General features: G+C 48.5%; 1 protein-coding gene across 6 annotated transcripts in view; it reads left to right on the top strand.

Moving 5' to 3' along the window:
• Nucleotides 1-16,058, top strand: part of NRP2 (neuropilin 2) — an 80,878-nt gene extending 64,820 nt beyond the window's left edge. For 2 of the 6 annotated variants that reach the window (XM_085228546.1, XM_085228542.1), the window contains exons 16-17: nucleotides 11,949-12,017; nucleotides 12,706-16,058. In XM_085228546.1, coding sequence (XP_085084672.1) covers nucleotides 11,949-12,017; nucleotides 12,706-12,959 — 323 coding nt within the window. In that variant the 3' untranslated portion in view covers nucleotides 12,960-16,058. Of the gene's footprint in view, nucleotides 1-4,224; nucleotides 6,643-11,948; nucleotides 12,018-12,654 lie in introns of those variants that run through there. The other 4 variants (XM_085228545.1, XM_085228541.1, XM_085228544.1 and 1 more) reach the window with 2 other exon arrangements.
• The last annotated feature ends 4,722 nt before the right edge of the window (nucleotides 16,059-20,780 follow it).

Here is a 20,780-nt window from a genome sequence, read left to right as displayed (position 1 = left end):
GTTATAGGACAAGGGTAAATAATTTTAAATAAAAAGAGGATAAATTTAGATTAGGTGTTAGGAGGAATTCTTTATTCTTTACTCAGAGGGCAGACCCGCCCCTGAGAGGGGTTTGGAACTGGATGATCGTTAAGGTCCCTTCCAACTCAAGCCATTCTGTGATTCATTCTATGATTCTATGAAACTGAAGGCAAGGGGCAGCTTGCTTCGAGGGACATGAAGCAGGCAGTGGAGCACTGCTAGTGAGAGACACATGCAGGCAATAATGCCGTGTGTTACGCTGGTACATGTACACATACTGCAGTAAGTAGGGACTTGAGCTTGCATGTGGGTAGGCTGCCTATTTATCCTGCTACTTGTGGTGTTTCTGAAAAACAGCTGTAATATTCTCAGCTGACACCTAAAGCTTCATGACTGTTCCTCACTTGATCCCTCCCTCTGGGTTCTCCTGAGCCTGGCCTGGTAACTGTTACACAGACAGGATCCTCATCTTTTAGGGGTTGTAGTCTGTGTTATCCTTAATTTGAATCTCACAGTGAACCTATCCCAGGGTCCTGCCTGCACATGTTGTTTTTTTTTCTCTTCACCCCTGCTCCACTGTCTTCATTCTTCCATTTCCTTTTGTTTTGCCTATTGCTAGTTTCCCTGTGGATGTCCCAGCACTGTCTGCAACAGGGGCACAATTGCAGCAAAAAGTTGAAAAGGCTTCCCTGGCTATAGGGCAAGCGTAGGTGGGACAGAGGGATGGAAAGCCCAGTGAAAGACAAAAAGACGGGGAAAGATGAAGGAAAGGTGAAGACTGGAGAAGGCATGGTAGATACTGCAGTGAGGGGGAGACAAAATGCCCAACAGGAGAGGGTAAAAGGAGGGGAAGAAGTCCCTGGCTAGTGGAAGAAGGGAGCTTCAGAGGGAAGACTGAAAAGGAAGTATTGGGAAGCTCTGCAGCCCCCACTCCTGCAATTATGTGTTGGGCTGGAAAAGTCAAATGCCATTAAAAATAATAACAAATCCTTGCTCTCATGGCTCAGGAGCAAAGCTGAAAACACGCACCTTTCAGGCTCAAGGATCACAAAGCAAATAATAAGGGAGTTGTGTGGGAGGAATATCTTTCAGTTAGTGGGTCGGGATCTTAGAAGACCAGTCAAGTGTGCTTAAACTGTGCTGCATTTGAGAGTTGATACATCTCACCCTTAAAGAAAAGGCATAACAAGTGGCTGGCAGCAAGGAGTTAGATAAATAGCAGGCTAAAAATAAAAGATATCTTCCAGAAAGCATGGAGACAGACTGTAGGGAGAATTTACCTGCGGACTGGTGGGTTTTCCCACACTGGGTATCCTGAAATCAAGGCAGGGATACTTTCTGGAGAAGTGGCAGGTAGCAACTAAGGGATTGAGGCCAACACCAGTTTTGTAGCATTCAGGTGAGATGAGTTTACATTTGCTTTCATCTGTGCTGACTATGAAAAGTCCAGCTGTATTGCCAGTCCACAGTGGTTTATGGCAGTGTTGCTAGAGAACACAACAGTGGCACGGCAGCAACAGCGAACAGATGGTCTCCTGGGAGGCTCTGTGGAGAGGATTTCCTCCTTGTTCCCCAGCATACATACTTCTGCTCTTGCTTGTTTGGGATTTTCATGCCTGTTGCACAGCTCTGAGGTTGCTGCCTTGCTGCCTGTCGGGCTCCCTGGGGGGGGGGAGGCCCTGGCCAGGCTGAGGGGAGCACAGAGCACACCCTGTGATGTTCCCCTGGGTTTGCACTGCCCTGTATTTCAAGTCCTGCTTTAACCAGTGCACCCACTGACTTGACAGGAAGGGAGAGAGGCATTTATTTGCTAAGGCGAGAGCTCCAGTGAGTGGATGAGGAAGGGCTAGCACGTGTGTGGCGGAAGGCAAAGAGGAGTGGAAAAGTTATTAAGTTATGAAAATGGATTTTTTTTTTCCATCTCACTGAGCAGAGAACTTTTCCACGGTATAAAAGAAAACTTCCAGTGAGCAGCAGAGCCAGTAAAAGCAGATAACATCAGCTCTGTGCTGAGTGGACTGGCAGCTATATTTAGTGGCTGACACTGTAAAGAAGAACAATTGTTAATGTTGGGAATTGGCTACCATCAGACTTGGAGACAAGGGAGTGTGACTCCTTAATGACTGTAGTTGCTAAATGAACTCTCCAGACGGCTGCTATGGCAGCAGGGCCATGTGGTACGGAAGCAGGGGCCGAGGCCAGATCTGGGCTACACCACCCCTCAGGCTCACTCCTTGCCTGCACAGGAGTCCATCAGGAATGGACAATGGCTGCCCTGGGCTGGAGCCTCCAGGGCACCCTTCCCACTGGCAGGATCATTGGGGCACATGACACGACCTCCCCATCCAGCTTGGGATGTGTATGGAGGATCAGGGGCACGGGCTGAGTACCACAGCATGAGCAGCCCTCATGCTCCCATCTGCTGCATATCAGCCATGTAAGTGGTACTGTAAGCACATCTCTCTCTAGAAGAAGGTACTGTATAAGCACAGGCTGACACCAAAAGTAAACATGGGCATCCTCTGTGCCGAGAGAAGGTCTGCAGTGCTCCCAGGGGCCAACTCGCCCCAGTGTTGTAGGGAATGGTGGTGAGATGCCAGTAGTGATGGCACTGAGATGTATGGACCCGTCGGGGCTGCATCTGTGTGGGAGGCAGTGGCAGACAGTCAATGGAACCCAGGCTGTGCCCCAGGACATTACACCTTTGTGCCATGTGTTGGGAGCAAGCTGAGGTTTAGGAGGAGACGGGGGCTGCTGACCGGGTCCATCACCCTCATGCCAGCACAGTCTGGGTGTGAGGGATGGGGCGGCTTGGCTGAGACAGGGTGAGGGAGGAGAGCAGGCTGCTCCTGAGCCATCTGAATTGCTTGCCTGTATTGACAAATATGTGGGTGGTTCCCAACCTCCTGCTCTGTAAAAGCAGGATTTATCTTGTCCATGTGGTTTTTCTTTGTTTTACAGTTTTTTTTTTCTTAGGGATTTTTGGTTTTATTATGCATCTGGATGCAGTTTTCATTCTCATTTTCACTCCCTGTGCCCAGTTTTGGGGAGATGTGGAGGGGAGGGAGTAGCCAAGGAAGTACCATTTTGCCTCATCTCCTGTGCCAGCAGCAGCAGCAAAGCTGTCCATGTGCTGAGTGTGCAGCCAGTGGCTCTGGTGGAGGGCAATGCTGCAGGGGATGGTCATATGCCCCTGTGTTTTCCAGGCCAGATGCATCCTGTACTGTTTTTTCCCTGGGTGTCCTCTGGAGCCTGTTCTAGAAGCCTGTGCCCAGCAGCAGAGCAAGTCCCTTCCAGCTTCCCCAGGGACTCTGGCTGTTAGAAGCAGCAAGTGCATAGATGTGGTGCAGGCGTACACCTCCCCCAGACCCCTGCAGCTTGAAAGCAGAGCCAGGAGGGCTAAGCAGTGAGTGCAGGAGGGTCAGCACCACACTGCTCCCTGGCCATGGACATCAGCACCAACCCACACCTGCTCAGGACATGTGTGTTGCCATGGGCTGAGCCTGGGAGTCCCATGCCCTTGAGCCCTGAGGCAGCCATCGGATTGGCTTGCCTAAGCTGTCATGAGCATGGACTTCTAATGGGGATATCACAACCCGCACCGTGCACGAAGTCAGCATGCATCATCATACCCATACTTTTTCACTTTAATTATTAAATCTGTAAGACTGTGAACAGGGCACCTAGTGAGAGCAGGTTTGGGTACTGAGCACTTGCCGGAAGAGATCTTGCTCCCTGTCTTGGCTGTAAGAATGACAAATGTTTCTCCGTCTGATTTCTTTCCCAGTCTCCTGTGGTAACTTCCTTGGCCATCTGAGATTTTGCTCTTCCTCCAATTAGGTACATGATGAGTTTTGTCACTGTGTGACAACATCTGCCATACAGAGACAAAACCAGGCGGCTGATCTGGAGAAGGCCAAAAAGGGGAAAAAAATATTTGTTGATGCCAGAAATAATAGTAATAATAGCATACATATGGAATCTGCATTATGAGCCAGGCAGCCTGCTTAATTAAACGGAAAGAGAGAGGCATGTTAACATGCAGCTCAGCGAATGCAAGCAGCTCCTTGAAGGAGTGTGTCCCATACCTGGAGCTGCCCTGGGCCCCGGTGTCACTCGGCACTGTACTTTGCAAGCATGTGTGTTTGTTTGTGCGTCTGCATGCCTCCCATCTAGCAACCCTGTTCTGTGTCTCCTCCCCAGGGGCAACCCTTCTGCCAGGGACCGAGCCCACAGTGGACACGGTGTCAGTGCAGCCCATCCCAGCCTACTGGTATTACGTTATTGCCGCCGGAGGTGCTGTTGTGGTGCTGGTCTCCGTCGCGCTGGCTCTTGTGCTCCACTACCACCGGTTCCGCTATGCGGCCAAGAAGAGCGATCACTCCATCACCTACAAAACCTCCCACTATGCCAACGGGGCCCCTGTGGCCGTGGAGCCCACCCTAACCATAAAACTAGAGCAAGACCCCAGCTCACGCTGCTGAGAGCCGAACAGGAACGAGAGAGCAAACAAAACACAAAACAGACAGACAGAAAATAAGACTTCTGATACGTTGCCTCAGTTTTGCACTTTTTTCCTTACCTAACATACGTGTGAACTCTTAGACATCTCCAACCCCCTCCTCCCCTCTATCCCCAGCCCTCCTGAATCTTTTACAAACGTTAACTAATGCTGCATCTTGGATCACCAGAAGAGACACACCGCCCCTTCACTTCAGAAGTGAATGCTCCTTTCTATTCCTTGTCAAGGACTGCTGGGGTGTCGGGTGGGGTTTTTGGTTTGGTTTGGTTGGCCAGGGAGTGTTTTTTGTTGGTAGGCTTGTTTGGTTTGTTTCTTTTCTCTTCCCAGTGGGCAACCTGCAAGGGAACTTGATGGCGAGCCTGGAAGTGTGCGTGCAGTCTGTGTGTGTGAGTGTGCATGGCAGCACATGTGTGGCTGACTGACTGAATGTATATTTAGAAACAGCCTCTTTTTATTTTGCTTATTATTGCTTCTACTTGCACAGGGAATGCTTTTTGTGTTTGTTTGTTTTTTAATTTTATTTTATTTTATTCACCACCCCCCCTTCCCTCCTCCCTTTGGAAGGTCTGGGACACGTTTGTGGATAAACCCAGATCTGTTTACTTGGGGAAGAGAGCAGTGCTTTTTTGTTGCCTTATCTAGCTTTGGCTGGGTCTCCTGTTTGATAGCGTTAATGTCTTGGGTGCAAAAAAAGAACCAGGCTGGACAGTAGGAATGTCCACCTCAGATGGCTGGAAGAATCCAGAGAGGTTCATAGATGTCCAGACAGCAAGATCTCTCCATCTTATTCTTTCTACAGCCAACACAATAACACAGCCATTGTTGGAAAGCGGGGGAGACTCTTCCCCATCCACAAGTGAATCTTTTTAAAGTTGCCTTATATCAGAGAAGCTCATAATGAATGTTTGGTTTGTATCTGTTAAAGCCAGCCTTAGGGCAACACATAGACTTCAGCAAGTCTAAGGTGGATGCTAAATACTATAGTTTATTGAGAGTTGAAGGTTTATTTATTTTGTAAGTACCCTCACTCTGGGTGCTGCCAGTTTTGATTTTACACAGGGAAGGGGGAGAAGGCTCCTCCTTGTCTTTCTGCTGGACACATTGAAAGGACAAGTACAATTCCACTTTCTGGGTTTTGGGTTTGCTTTTTCCTTTGCTCAGTCCATAGCTGCTGAATCATAAAAACTGCCAGTTGACATTCTAGAATGTCGATTAGGTTTGTGTTTGCTATTGTTCGGCTTTTTAAAGCATCAGTAACATCTAGCAAGCAGAGCCCAGGGTGGCCTGAGGGGCCCGGCCATTGCTGCTGTGTTAACTCGGGCAGCCGGAGGGAGCCTCTGATTGCTGGATAGCCCAGCAAATTGTCGTGGAAATGCCTTATATAAATTACTAAACGACAACATGCAAAAGTGGTTTGGGTCGTTAACTCTAATCCATTTACAGGCAAAAAATGTACCTCCAGTGAGCAAGTTTCTCCCTCTTGTTTGCGTTCATTTGTTGTGAGTGACCAGATTCCCTCCACCCCCCTAAACTTGCCAGCACTCCCCACCCCTCCTTGCCCGTGAATATTACATAAAGCTGATGCAGGCATAGCTCCTTAATGTCCTGGCGTTCTGGGGCATCTTGTATGGAAACAACAGTGCTGTGTGCTTTGGCCCTACTGTGGCTGGGCACTGTGCATCTTGTCAATGGGGTCACACAGTTCACTTGACCCCTGGTGCCACCTCTGGGGTAGGCTTCAGCAGAAGCCCTCCGCTGGCTTCTGGAGCAAGGCAGCATGGGGCCTCTGGGGCCAGGTCCTTCCCCATAGGCCCTATCTCTCCAGGGCAGAGCAGCCGAGCAGCTTCTCCCTGTGGGCTTTAGCAAGCGTGCATCAGCATGTCAGAGAGGAGAATGTGGCACCCTGTCTTTAAAGCTCAAATCACCAAAGACAAACCAGGTCACTTCGAGGTTTTTACTCCCCATTCTCCCCGCTCCTAAGCCGTGACATCCCCAGCGTTGCCCAGTTGCCTGTGTGTGAAAAATATCTTGTGGAAATTTGAAACTCTTTGAAGATGTATTGTGTGGAATGTAATAAAATTATGATATTTTTATACAAAGCTCTGTTTTTTTTCTTCCTTCTTCTTTCTCTGCTAACAAGAGCTGCTAGTGATACAGTGCTGCAGGTCACATGTCTGTCTGTGCTGGGAGCTGAGCACAGCTCCCATTGCTGCAGTGTGCAGGCCCACGGCCTTGCATGCTGCCTCTGCTCTGAGGATCGGGCCATCAGCGTGGCCTGTAAATCCGTTATGTTGGTCACAGTCCTTGGTGGGAGCCTTGGACGGCCAGCCTCGCACTTAGTGTTGTTTGGGATTTTGCTAGCGCTGCTTGGGTATTGGCTGTTCACTGTGATATGCTGTGTCTTGGTGGGCCCCAGAGACAGGAAGGGCATTGCAGGGTGCGGTGCCAAGTGCTGCTGGCCCACCAAGCCTTGCACTCAGCCGCTGACACCTTGAACAGCGGGCAGGCTGTTACCTAAAGTAACAGTGATTGCAATGTGTTGTTCTTCCACAAAATCCTTTTGGGCCTCCACGTGTCAGGCTGTGCAGGAGCGGGCTGGGTGCCCACCCTCCAGCACAGTGCTCAAGCTTTGCTGAGCATGGCTCCTTCCCATCTTATGCCTCTGCAGAGCAGGCAGCAGCATCACATTTCATGTGAAATCTGTTTGCTGCCAGTTTGAGAGGTTATTCTTTCCCTCCTGCATGTATTTTCCTTGTCTTGTACTCTACCCTGGCACTGAACTTAGCATTGTGGTGAAACTTCCTGGCTTTACTCAGAATTCAGGCCATCAGCAGAAAAATGATTCAGACGTGATCTCTCACTTTGGCTGTTCAAACAGAAGCAAGCTGAGGACCCGTGCAGGCTTTCTGTTTTTTTTTGGTCTTGAGGTTTTTTTTTTTTTTGGTTTTTTTTTTTTGCTCTAATTGTACAGCAAAGTCCATGCACTTGTAATTTGCATTTCATACACTTCAGTGACTGTCCAAGCAAAATTCAAAACAAATATGTACATGCAAAAAACAGGGAGAGAGAGAGTGGCTGCTGGCTTCCCAGCAAGGAGGGAAAAAATCTGTTAAGTAAACAGACAAAAAGGGAGGAATCGTTCAGGGTTTAATTATTCCTTCTGTACACTACAACCAGATTGACCGGGGAGCTGGGTGCTGCTCAGACTGCAGCACAGTGCAGGAAGAAAAGCAGCTAAAATTAGCCCACTTTGTTTAGAAAAATACATGCAAGTTAATAAGGCTGGGGTGCACTTTCCTCGGTAGGCAACTTCAGGCACACAGGGATCTGGGCTTAGCACCCTGAGCAGCCCCCAGTCTGCAAGGTGAGGTGTGCTTTTTAGTGTGCGGGACTGACTGAAAGCTGCTTCCACAGCAAGAACGCAGCCCAGCTTCATGCCACCAGCTGTAAGTGGGTCTTTGCCTGCCCCACCATGCTTTGCTATCTCCTCTGAGCACGAGGTGCCTACAGGGCATCTCAATGCCCCAAGATGAGGTGCTGAGGATAAGGTCCAGCATTTCCCGCACTGCAGAGGGATGTAGGGCCAGCAGAGAGGTTTCTTGTTTGCTTTCTTTAATGCTGATCTCTAGCCAAAGCACTCTTTCAATTTGGAATTTGGCAGAGAGTTTTGTAAACTAAAAACATTCTGTGTTCCTGGAGGAGTGGGGTGAGAGAAACGAGGCAGATTTTCAGCTGGAGGTGGAGCGGCCAGGATCCAAAGAGCGGGTTTCGCCCAACAGACACACACTCCCGTTGCTGCCTGCACAGGCTGCAGCAGCACCGAGATACAGTTGTGTCAAGGCAAGGCCCTCGTGGCTGCTTTGCTGTGTCAAAGCAAAGTGACATGAGTTGGAACCACACCGTGGCTGCAGAAAGAAAAGGGCTGAAAGTGAGCAGAGAGAGAAGAGTGAGGCTGAGGCTCAAGACTCTGCCTGGGCTAGCAGCAGTGCTTTCTGGCCACATGGTGATAGGGAAAGCTCTCTCTGAGGATGCAGGAACCCTGCAGGAGGCAGCACTTGGTGCCTGGGGTTAAATCAAAAATCAGTCAAGAAGGAAAAAGCAAAAGAAGAGCTGGCACAGGGTTTGGGGATCATGCATGCAGTTTGTGTGTATCCCCAGTGTGCAGAGCTCCTTGGCCCTGCCTGACCCACACTGTTGCTGCCATGTTCAAGGGATGTGTGGTAAAGGACCTTAATCTCTGCAAACACTGATTCTCTCCTGCTCTCCTCACATGCAAGCGTATGGCAGCATGGTACTTAAGATGCTCCTTGTCTTTGATTAGAATCTCATCTTCCTTTTTCAGGTCCCATAAATTAGCCTTTTAGCTGATGGTGCTCTCAGATCCAACAGACAGCGTCCTTTTTTCTGCATCTGGCTGCTTGCAGCAATGTCACTAACATCAGCTTTTTAGCACAAAGGGCTGGGTGCTCAGCTCTGTTCAGCTCCTGCCTTTTGCTGAGGAGAAACCCCTTCTCTTGGCTACACACTGGTATCCTTCGCAATCTCACCTACCTTTCTCCAGTGTATTTTTTTCATTTTGTCTCTCTACATTTAAAAGCAAAGAAGATCATGCCTGGAAGTTGCCTTGTAGGAAGGATGCTCTCCCCAGCATGGGGCAATACATGCTTATCCCATTTTGCCCTGTATCTTGCTGGGCTTTCCTAGGGACTGCACTCCTGGGAGTCAGCTTTCATGGTCTGCTCCCCTTGTGACAATATGTCTGAGATTTGTCACAAAGGATCCTAATTAATGACAAATAGCAGGCTGTTTTCTGTGACAGAAAATCATCTCCAATAGGATCGGTGCTGCAACCACCGGCTCCAATTCCCAGACAGCCCCGCAGCCAGATCTGATTTTGTTAATGACTGCAGAAACCCCAGCACGGAAAAAGACCGTCCGAGTTGTTCCAGGGCCAATGTAAAGCCCTGCGTGACACAGCTGCCATCCAATAGCAGTATTGCAGCATGCGGAGCGTGTGACGAGGCTCTGCCACCAGCCTGAGGAGAAGGGAGGAACAGTGAGGGGGAAGATGTCTTTTAAGCAGAAATTGGAGTCATATTAGCAGAGGGAATTGAGAAAATTGCAGGGAGAGCAAATAGATTCAGAGCTGGCTTTTTTGTATAAGCATTCTCTTTTTTCAAGTTTTCCCAGTGCTCCTTTCTTTCAGGCTTGAAGAATCAGTGTTCTTTCGAAAGCGTTGATTAACTGATACCTTATTTTTTCTGGCCTTTCTCTCAACACTACCCTGGGAAATAAAAGAGCACCAAATTACTAACGCATTCTCAGACAAAATGTAGGGGAGCTAGAATACAGAGGGCAAAAGGCTTCCAACACTGCTCCCCTGTACGTGGCCCTCCTGGTGGCCACGGCCCCGCTTCCACCTCTGTTCATTCACATAACCTGCAGTCCCATGGGTTGTGTGGGTGACAGCGGGACAGCAGAACGTCACAGCTTGTCCTCCGGCTGAGGACCAAAGAGCAGACGGCTTTGTGTGTGTTCTGCTTTGCAAGTTATTTTCCACATGTTCGGCTCTAAATGTTTGCAAGAGGCCCTCAGGCAGTTCTCCCAGCCCTGAGATGTTGCCATCTGGGGCTGTCAGCTCTGGAAGTGCTGAGAAACCATGTGAACTCCCTGCTAAAGCAAAGACATACAGAATGTCTTGTACACCTATGTTTCCTCAAGTAGCTACCTGCAGCCTAGGGTTGCCTTAATTCCCTGACTCACATGATGTACAGCTCAACATCGGGCAGGGGCAGTTCTGGTGTGTGTGTTCCTGTTGCCAGGTTATCTGGAAAATTCAAAGAAATTCTTTAATTCTTTGAGTGAGGTGGGCACAAGACAACTCTGCAAGTATGGAAGCTCCCACCACATGGGGTTTCTGCTGTCAGTCTCCAGTGGGGAGCCCTTCACATGCCCTGGGTGCTGCTGCTTGCCACGGCTTCTAGAGTTGTACCAACACAAGTTAAGGTATCAGACTTCCCGGGCAGGGAACTCTTGGGACAAGGGTTAACCTTGTATGTGGCTCAGTGGGTGTGGTGCGTTTTCCCCTCCAGCATGAGATGCTGTCAAGTTGAATTGGAAACAGGATGACCACCAAGGTTCCTGACAGCAAGGGGGATTTGGGCAGCACAGCTCTTAGCAGAGCTGCCCTGCTCTCGGTGAACCTTGCAATATTGCTAGCAGGAGCTGCCCCACAGCATACTCTGTGATAGCAAAAAATGGAGTTGATGATTCAGGAGGCTTTTTCCAGTCCTTAACCTCAGTGCAATATGTGCAAATAATATTGTACATGGTTTCAAATAATTTCATCACACACTGAGCTTTTAGGGACAAGTTATAGTCTTTGGTCTTGGTTGTTTTTAAATAACCTCATAAAATTGTTCTTACTGTTTCTGTGCAAAACATAAAATATCCTTGGTTTTCAACCACAACTATTTCAAGGATGTGAATCCTACTGCTTTCTAGCAGTCCCTGATTTTTAGCATTCCTGATCTGCTGAAGGTCTTGTCTCAGCTGAGCACCCTGAGTTATGGCCAGCATTGAGAAATCTAAGCAGATCAAAATGAAGAGGTATTTTCTTTTGGAAAACTGAAAATGAAATGCTGTTACTAGCATAGAGAGGCATGCTAAGGAGAGTACGCACGCACATACAAAGAAAACAAAAAACAGCCACCCTTCTGCTGAGATTACATCCTGGGCATTTGGTTACTAATGCTTAATCCGTGCTGAACAATAGAAAGAAATGGCATCACTAAAAGGAATTTGGATCAGAGAGATGTTAATATAAATGCCTAGATACGGGCACCCATTTGCCACACTCCCATTTCAACGAGCTTTTGCATTAAAACATATTATGGTGATATATGACTTCCTCAAATTATTATGAATTTATCTGAAACCCAGAGAGAAACTGGCTCATTGTAGCTCTGAGTCCTGTAAGATGTATGGGGAAAGATGAAAAGTAGAGTGGGCTAAATGGGTCTAACATTAGTGGCAAGTAATGATAGGCAGTATGATCCTATTCAGAGTTATAAGGATAATACTCTTGAGCATGTTAAGAGTGAATTATAGCCATTATGTAGACACCAATGACAATATTTTAGCGCTATTCACATTATCTGGCTTCTTTGCTTTTCATTCTTTTTTCTTAAAAGCTGGTCATCTGGTGGTCGTGAAATGTGATGTAGTGTGAAGATCGTGTTCTCTTGAGTGCGTGTGTGTTTGTTGACTTTGTCCAACAGAGAAAGAGGAAGAACCTTGCAGTAGTTAAGCTATTGTTTTCTTCACTCATATAGTCCAGTGTCTGGTGGCAGTGCCTCCAAAACGCCTCTTTAAACAAACAGTGCTTCCCATTTTGTTGTTCTAGTGAACTTCCCAAGAATGAAGGATGATTTCCTGATCCCTGAGCAAGACTTTGAAGACAGCGATGATACTGGTTGGTATCAAGATGCCACATGGACAGTTTATCTGGGGGAGCTTGTCTTTCAGTATCAGCTGCTTACAATTGTCCACAAACCTCATCTTTAATGAGGTTTAGGAGCTTGAGAACTGTCATGGTTTTGTGTATACACTGTATACACTGTATACACTGAAGTGGTGGCTTAGTGTCTGGACAAAGACATTAGTTTTCTTTTCTTGTTTTCCTTTTTCAGTAGCAAGCAACCTTGCAAAGTCAATATATTGTATTTGTGTTAGGACAAGTGGAACTGATCTTTCAAGCATTAATTGCTGCTTGTGTGGCATTTTGACTTGTAAATGGAGAAAATTAAGTCTGGGATCTGTGACAGGCTGTTGCCATAATTCTGAACTCAGTGGCGCTTGAAGGGCCAGAGTTTCGGTGGGTGTAAAATGCTAGCATGACATTAACATAGCCACAGGTGTAGAAGGGAATTGGGGCGCTTAGCTTTCTTGGTAATTAGATGCTTCACAGTAGTTCTGGACCTAGGTAAGAGAAACCTGCCTGAGATATATTCATAGGGAGGTCCTGTGAGGCCATAACAACTCCAAGTGAGAAATGCTTCAAGATGGAAAAAAGAGTGATCGCTGGATAATAAGTACCCATTCCACTGCAGATTACTTTGGATCGGATAAGAACGACACCCTGTTCTCTACTAACTCTCCAGGAAACTCGAAGCTGGACAAAGAAAAAAGCTGGCTCTACAGCCTGGATCCCATCCTGGTGACCATCATAGCGATGAGCTCCCTCGGCGTCCTTCTCGGAGCCATCTGTGCTGGTCTTCTGCTCTACTGCACGTGCTCGTACGCGGGGCTGTCCTCACGGAGCTCCACCACGCTGGAGAACTACAATTTTGAGCTGTACGACGGCATCAAGCACAAGGTCAAGATGAACCACCAGAAGTGCTGCTCGGAGGCCTGATGGGTGCCCTGTGGGACCACCCTTGGCATTGTGCCTGATGAGGTGGGCTGGCGGGGGGGTTACTTTATTTGCTGTTTTCTATGGGAACTGAATGCCATAACGGGAACCGAGCGGCATGGGAGGAGTGAGGGGGGGTGCTGCTCCCACTGCCAGCTCCTGCTGGAGGCTCCACGGGAACCGAGCGGGCAGCCCAGTGAACCAGACTGTGCTGGGTGAGGGGCATTAAGACCCTTGTTTGTTGGTTCATCTTCATTTTCTGCTGATGTGACGTGGCAAGGGAGGCTGGTTTACCTTTTGGATGTGAGAAACTAATTGTCAGTTGTTATTTTCCACTTCCTTTCTCTCATGAGTTGCTGAGAAAGCTGAGGGCTTTCTTCAGCCCTGTCTTTAGGAATGATGCACGCACACAGTGACCCTATCCATTTTAGACCCTGTCCAGTTGTTATTTTGGCTGTAGGGATTTGTGCACTTCTTACAAAACCCAGGAAGCTGCAGTTTCCAGTCCTGCATGTGGAAGCCTGTTGTTACCTTTCGCTTTCCTTGTCCTGGCAGGGGGAAGAGATGGGATGCTGGGCTTGGTGTTGCTGGTAACAACAGCGCTTTCTAAGTCATTAAGAAATAAAATAGAAAGGAACCCTATGTGTAGAAGCACCTCTTTGAGAGAAGCTGAAGAGCCTTAAAGTGATTTGTGAATAAGAGCCATTTATTAAATCCAAATCTTGGATTGAAACAGCTGAGGCCTTCATCAGGAAGGCCTTTCTTTGAATTTCCCACCCCTCTTGATCCTGCCCTTTTTCCTTCCCCTCCCACCCCCCCTTTTTTTTTCTTTTCCTTTTTTGCTGTAATGAGAAAATTGCAGCAACAAAAGACAGAGTCTGCCAGTTCCCTGCACTTGGGCATTTGGAAGCCCCTTGGCCAGGGCCTGGATGCAAGGCATGGTGCTGAAAGCTCCCAGCCAAGCCCAGGAGGGAGGACAAAGTGTGATGTAGGCCAGAGCTGTACCTGGTGCCCCAGAGAGCCTGGCTGCGTGCCCTCTGTTCCCCAGGGCTGCAGGGCATGAGCTGGCACTGCCAGCACGTAGGGACCAAATTGCTGCCATCTTCTCATCCCCTTCAGAGCAGAGTGGCACCACTCCTGGTCAGTAGCAAAAACCCGAAGTTTTATTTCTGAGCTGTGTTTTGTCTTAGTTTAAACAAGTGCCTTAGAAGAAGTGTTTTTCCTCCATCTGATGATCAGTGCTGTATCAAACAAGTGAGGTCTTCATCCTTCCCCACAAAACACTGTTCTGCACGGCTCGCCACTGGGCACAGCCTGGTTGAAGGAGTCCAGTCCTTCTGCTTTAAAGTGGTCTGGCTGCATTGTCACCTCCCACCACACTGCGCCCTGGGAGAGGTGTGCTAGGAAAACAAGCTAAGGGAGCAAGAAGGTTCAGATGCTGGGCCCCAGACCAATGCCTTCAGTCCCAGTTTAGTACAGATAGATTGCCTGTGTTAGCTTGCACAAGCATAAGGGAAGAATTTCTCCACATGCTGGGTTTGTTTGTTCAGGAGTTCTTTGGAAATGTCCTGGTTTTACGTTTTGCCTGGTACAATGTTTTGGGCTGGGGATGGATTTTCTCGCATTACCACAGAGCGCTGTAGGTGCAATGTGCTGTGAAGCTCAGCTTGCACAGCCCCTGCATGCACATCCTACAGCAGGCCAGGTGTTCAGGGAGACGAGCAGCATCTGGAGTGGAGAGGAACACGGACAGTGCCACAGCTGCTCCTCACTGCAGTGGGAATAGGAACATTTGTCTCCTGTTTCATGAAAAGCTCTGTCAGACAACTAGTTTTTAGGGGAAAAAAAAAAAGAAGAAAGACTTGCCCACTGCTAGAAGTATGCGCATGTTTCTGGTGCAGCAGATGCTACAGCTGTATCAGCCAGACATCCACGTTTCATACACGCACACACAGACACATACAGCCCTTCATTTTTTTAATTCATGCTGTGTGCCCGACGGGAACAGCAGAATCTGTCTCAGATTCTCCTCTCAAGTCACCTTATTTCTTCTGGCTTTCTTCATGTACAAGTTCCTCAAAGGTGTTGCTTTGCTATACAGAAAGGACATGGGCAGTAGGAGGAAATGTACCAGACCATTTCAAAGCTGGACTGCTGCTGCTTGATGGTTTTGTCCCCTTTGAATCACAGGACAGGGGAAGGATGAATGGAAAAGGACCATACAGTAGAAAAGTCAACTTAGGCAAACAATAGGTGAAAATATATAATTAAAAAGATATCGTTATGGTGTCTAGTAGGCGTACAGAGAGAGTTCGTATATACATATATTCAGAAATAGTGTGTTTGCACACGCACGTGGATTCTCTGTATGTATTGTGTATGTGACTTATTCCGTGGGACTCGTGTTGCTGTGTCTCTTACCTGGGGCAGGAGAGCACTGCTGGTCCTGGCACTGCCTTGGCCCCACAGGCCCTGGCAGGCTGTGATGGGACTACATGTGTGTGCTTGCAGGGCAGGAGCAGGCTGATAATGCTGCAAAGCCGATACCTCACTTACCTCTGCTGGGTGCTTTACTGTTCTTCTACAGAAAACTGTGTTTGATTGTAACTTCAACAGGGAAAAAATAAGAAGGTCGTCAGTGCATTCAACTCATTGCATCCTCCTCTGCAAATAGATTTTGATTTGCTGATCACAATTCCCTTTGTGAAATTCAGAAAAGGGAAAAAAAAGAAATTAGTGTTAATGCCTTTGCTGAAGTGGGCCATGGCCTCCACACCTTTCCAAAGGCGAGGACGTGTTGCTAGCAGGCGGGCTGTAGTACCGAGTGATTTCATTTCATGGGAAGGTGCCGGGGCTGAGCATGGGAATTAAACCATTAAGAAATTGTATGCAGGAATGGAACTTCTCCAAGGTTTGCAGTTCAAGGTATTTGACTGTTCACTGGCTGAGCCAGGACTATGGACTTAAAGAGCTTTTACTGTGATTCTTCGGTGTAAAAAAAAAAAAAAAAAAAAAGAAAGAAAAAAAAAAAATCAAACGGTGTTTATATGATTTGTATAAAAACCTTTTAAAATTACTATTTAATAAACATTATGGTAGAGATTATGTTTCAGTGGCTTTTTTGTTTATGGAAGAACAATGAGAAGAAAGCTGAACTGAGAGGTCTTTGACCAGTCAGAACACCTCTGGGACACAGCAGCAAGGCTGGAGGTATATGGCTCCAGGTGGCCTGTCATCTGCAGTGACATAGGAGTACCAGGGCTATTGCAGACTGTACACATTTGCCTTCTCCCTCTCCAACATAGCCTCTCCTCCCTGGCATGGAGGCTGCTCTTTCTGTCACATTCCATGTAGGTTGTGGCATGGGCTGCACGCTGAGCTGGGGCAGCACAGAGCAGGCAAGGCAGCTGATCCATCCCTGCCTCCTCCCTGCAGCCTCAGGGGCCTTCCAGCTCGTGCACCTCACAGAGGCTGGTGTTGGAGGCCACAGGCCGGCTGGAGGAGCTGTGGGACAGGACCTGCATCATGATGTACGTATCTTATCTACCAGCACTGGTAGATGGGAACCAATCCGTCAAGCCCCAGGGACCTCCAGAACAAGTGAAATCTTGCTGCCATCACCTCTCCCCCTCCAGAAGCATGCTCGTTAAAGAGGCTCTTTAAGCAATGAAGGGCAGCTGGCAGCTGAGATGAAGATGGCCATATAGGTGCAGCCTTGACAGCTCTTCCCTCACCTAGAATAAAGCACCAATGTTACAATCATTACCTGGGGGGTGGCTGTCAGGGAGCGGGATGCAGCTGGCAGATAAGTGACTCAATCATGTCACACCTGTCCTGTAAATCACTTTGGCTGGAGATGTGCCTCCTCTAGCACAAGGAGCAGAGCAGCAGGTAACAGCTGGGCAGTACAGCAGGCGCACGCCAGCAGGACAGGAGCCAGGCAGCAGGACTGCAGTATCCACCGAGCTACCCAGCACAGGCCACAGCAAGAGCGGATGGGGTGGGGGTGAGGCACCAAGGGACATTTCCACTGTGCTGCAGCTCCAGCTCAGGCCAGGGCCTGGGAGTGGCATAGGAGCAATCAGCAGCACAGCAGGCTGAGAACAGCAGTGTCACCATCCTCAACCTGCTCGGAGGGGTTCAGGCACTCCTGCACATCCTCCAGCTTCTCTGACTGCAATCTTATGCACAACCTCCTCACGGCTCTCCCCCTTCTCCTTCTAGCTATCTCTTTGCCTTTTGTTTTAATGGAAAGTCTTCTCAAATAATGACTTGTTCTCTGGACAGCTGGGGGCTTGGCAGTGAGGGGGAGCCATGGGGCTGCACTAATGAGTAGATGCGTAATTAATTAATTGGTGGCAGGTGCAAGCAACAAAGCTGTGAAAGGTCTGGAGCACAAGTCTTACGAGGAGTGGCTGAGGGAACTGGAATTGTTCAATCCGGAGGAGGCTAAGGGAGAAATTATTGCCATCTACAGTTCTCCAAAAGGAGGTCGTGGCAAGGTGGGGATTGGCCTCTGCTCCTGGATAACTAGAGACGAGTCTAGAAGAAATGGCCTCAAGTCGTGCCAGAGGAGTTCAGGTTGATTATTAGAAAGAATTTATTCTCCAAAAAAGTGGCCAGACACTGGAACAGACTGCCCAGGGGGATGGTGGAGTCACCATCCCTGGAGGTGTTCAAGAACTGTGGAGACGTTGTACTAAGGGACATGGATAAGTAGGCAATATTGGTGATAGGCAGACAGCTGGAATAGACGATCTTGGAGGTCTTTTCCAATCTTGGTGATTCCATGAATCTAAGCAGAGCATCTCTTACCTCTCCCTCTGAAGAGTTCTCCTGCTGCCCTGAACCTGTCAGGTGCTGACAGGACCTCCGCCTTCCTGAGCACCCAGGACTGGGGCTGGATCTCCCACACACAACCTACAGCCACTAGCCCTTGTGTGGGCTCCCAAAATAGCACTGTCCCCCTCCAGCAGCTCCCTAGGCAGCAGGCCTAGCACCACAGCCTGTACCTGCCTCATCAGCAGCCCTGCCCCTAGCAGGCTGAGGAGGCAGTGGTGGCACTCTGTGCTGTTTGCTGGTTGCAGTCCAGCAGTGTTCACTGACTGCCAGCACCCATCACACACAGCAATGCGTTTAAGGCAGAAAGCTCGCCATGACTAAAGCAGTTTAATAGGAAAATAACTAATCCTTAATGTGTTGAGAGAGAATGACTCCTCTCTATGCTCCCGCATCGTAACTCAGCTGCACCACTCATATCTGAGATTGAAAGTACTGGATTAACTGTTCAGCCCGAGAGCCAAAAACCAAGGGAAGAAATATTGCCCTGCTGCCTTGTGTTGCTGTGGGGGGTGGAGGACAGCAAACCAAAAGAAATGCCTCTGCCAACTCTCTCCACCATGCCCTGCAGTGGTGGGCCCCTGGCAGGAGTGCAGAGAGGCAGCTGCTGCACCCCAGATCTTCAGGAAGCCATGCAGGATCCTTGCAGGGCCATGGAGTTACTAATCCCACACAGCCATCCCCGTCAGTGGAGAGGTTTTGCTAACTTGGGGCAAGGAAAGTTTCTGGGAGCCAAAAGCCTCTCTGCCTTGGAGAGAAATCAGGGTGATTTAAGCAGTCCCCAGCTGACACATCAGAGGGAGAGCCATAAGCCATGGCTGCATTTATTACAGAAGGAAGTTGGGATCTGCAAAGCCAACCTCTTTGAGCGCTCCGCGATAGCGTTTTAATAAAAAGCACAACAAGTCTGCAACAAATCACAGCTTTGAAGAAAAAAAATGTCAATTCCCGTCAAGTTTTAAGAAGAATGTCTGAGCTTGTGGAGAAGTGAATTCCTGCAACACTTTCCTCGCACTTTACATGGCACAAATCCGCAGCACAGCCAGGCATGAGGCAAAGCCAGCCGGGGGGGCACAGCCAAAACCGCCTCGGTAAGGCCTGCAGGGGGATTGAGGCTTAAAGGAAATGAAATTTATGGCCCGAGCATTAAAATATTAAAAGACCTTAAGAACAGCCATGAATCTGATTTGGGGGGAAAAGGCAAGTCTGTCATCAGGCAGAGACAAACGGCTGCAGGCCTTGACAACTCACATAAATCTGGCAAAGGAGAAGAAATAAAGCCCAATCAGTCTCAAGGAGGAAAAAAAAAAAAGGTGATGAAAAGATTTTAGGGCATAAAAAGTGAGAAGCAGAGGGGAAGCTAAAGAAGATAAGGACTTGAAAGCAGAGAAGCGATTACAAAAATAGCAGCAGCAGTATGGCTGGAGGTAGAGGAGGGAAATGATTAAAAATCACCAGAAGTGCACAGGTCGCATGGGTATTTTTGATGATCTCCCCCAAGAGAGTGTGTTTGTCATGTGCAGCACAGACCGGGCGGGCCTGAAAGAACAAGTGGATGGATGAACAGATGGACAGATGGATGAATGGACAGATGGATGGACGAACAGATAGCTTGTCAGAGCATAATGGCCTCAAGTTGTACCAGGGAAGATTCAGGTTGGATATTAGGAAACATTTCTTCTCAGAAAGAGTTGTGAGACATTGGAATGGGCTGCCCAGGAGGTGGTAGAGTCTCCATCCCTGGAGGTATTCAAGAACCACGGAGACGTGGCACTGCGGGCCATGGTTAGTGGACATGGTGGTTGGGCTGGACTGGCTGATCTTAGAGGCCTTTTTCCAACCTTAATGATTTTATGATTCTATAGATGGGGCAAATCCAACATGGCTTCCCCAGACCCCAGCAGGGAGTGGCCAGGCAGGACAAAGGTGACACAGCTCTGAGCAGGGAGCTGGAAAGGAGTACACTAAGGGTCCGTGCGAGGAAACACTGCCTGCGAGAAAGCCCTCTGAATGCTAAACAAAAACCAACCTCCAGCTACATTTTGGAGGAAAACAAGAAGCATCTGGTTCCCTTCGCTGGTTTACACAGTGAGAGAAAAGTTGGCAGTACATTTGATTGCCATAAAAGAGAGCTATGCAGAAAAAGCCACATTAGAGTAACATTGCCCAAAACAAAGTTAAATGTCTGCCTTGTTTTGGATGTGCTCACAGTGGAAACGTGAGCAAAGGTCAGCCCAAATTAACAAGAGATTCTAATGACTGGCCCAGGCTAAACATCAGTATCTTTAAAAAAACAAAAACAAAAAAAAACAGCAATTTTTTTTAATTGACTTATTTATTTCCTTGGGCAAGGAGGCATCCTTCAAACAGGGCAAACACTATGCCCAGTGCTTCTGATGGCTGGCATGCCCTGTTACATCCTATGACAACCCGGCTGGCTACTAGCAGGACAACTCTTCTGGGGCAAGTAGCACTGTGGCTACAAAGGGTCTTTGCACAGTCAGTTTTACTGCAGGAGAAGTTAAATACTGAGCTTGGTTTGATTTCAGGAGGGAGAAGCAGGAAAAGGAGCCCAGCCCTGGCTCCATGAGCATCCTGGAAAGGAAAAGCCATTCTGGCAGCCCTTGAGCTCCTGAACTCCAAGCACATGGATGCTGCTGCTGGCCCAGCTTCTGCAGCAATGTGCCCTGACTGTGGGAGCATGGGGGAGGTTGGAGCAGCCATGGGCAAAGGTGGCAGCAACAGCAGCCCTTTCTTGCAGTATACTTGGGGATTTCAGGGAGCAGAGAAAAGAAAGGCCCCACAAGGGCCCCATGATGCCCCCATCTGCCTGGGGCAGGCCCCAGATGTGCTGCAGGATGCATCTGAATGAAGTTCTGCAGGACCAGGTGTGGAACATCCCAGCAAGATGCATCATCGTCCAGCCCCACGCATGGCAGGGAAAGGGATGGAGCCCCGCTTGGAGAGCATTTCAAAAATAGTCTT

This window comes from Meleagris gallopavo, chromosome 7, assembly GCF_905368555.1.
Source record: "Meleagris gallopavo chromosome 7, MGAL_WU_HG_1.1, whole genome shotgun sequence".
Lineage (NCBI taxonomy): Eukaryota > Metazoa > Chordata > Aves > Galliformes > Phasianidae > Meleagris > Meleagris gallopavo.
The sequence above is the reverse complement of the archived record's forward strand: the minus strand, read 5'-3'. Positions and strand labels throughout refer to the sequence as shown.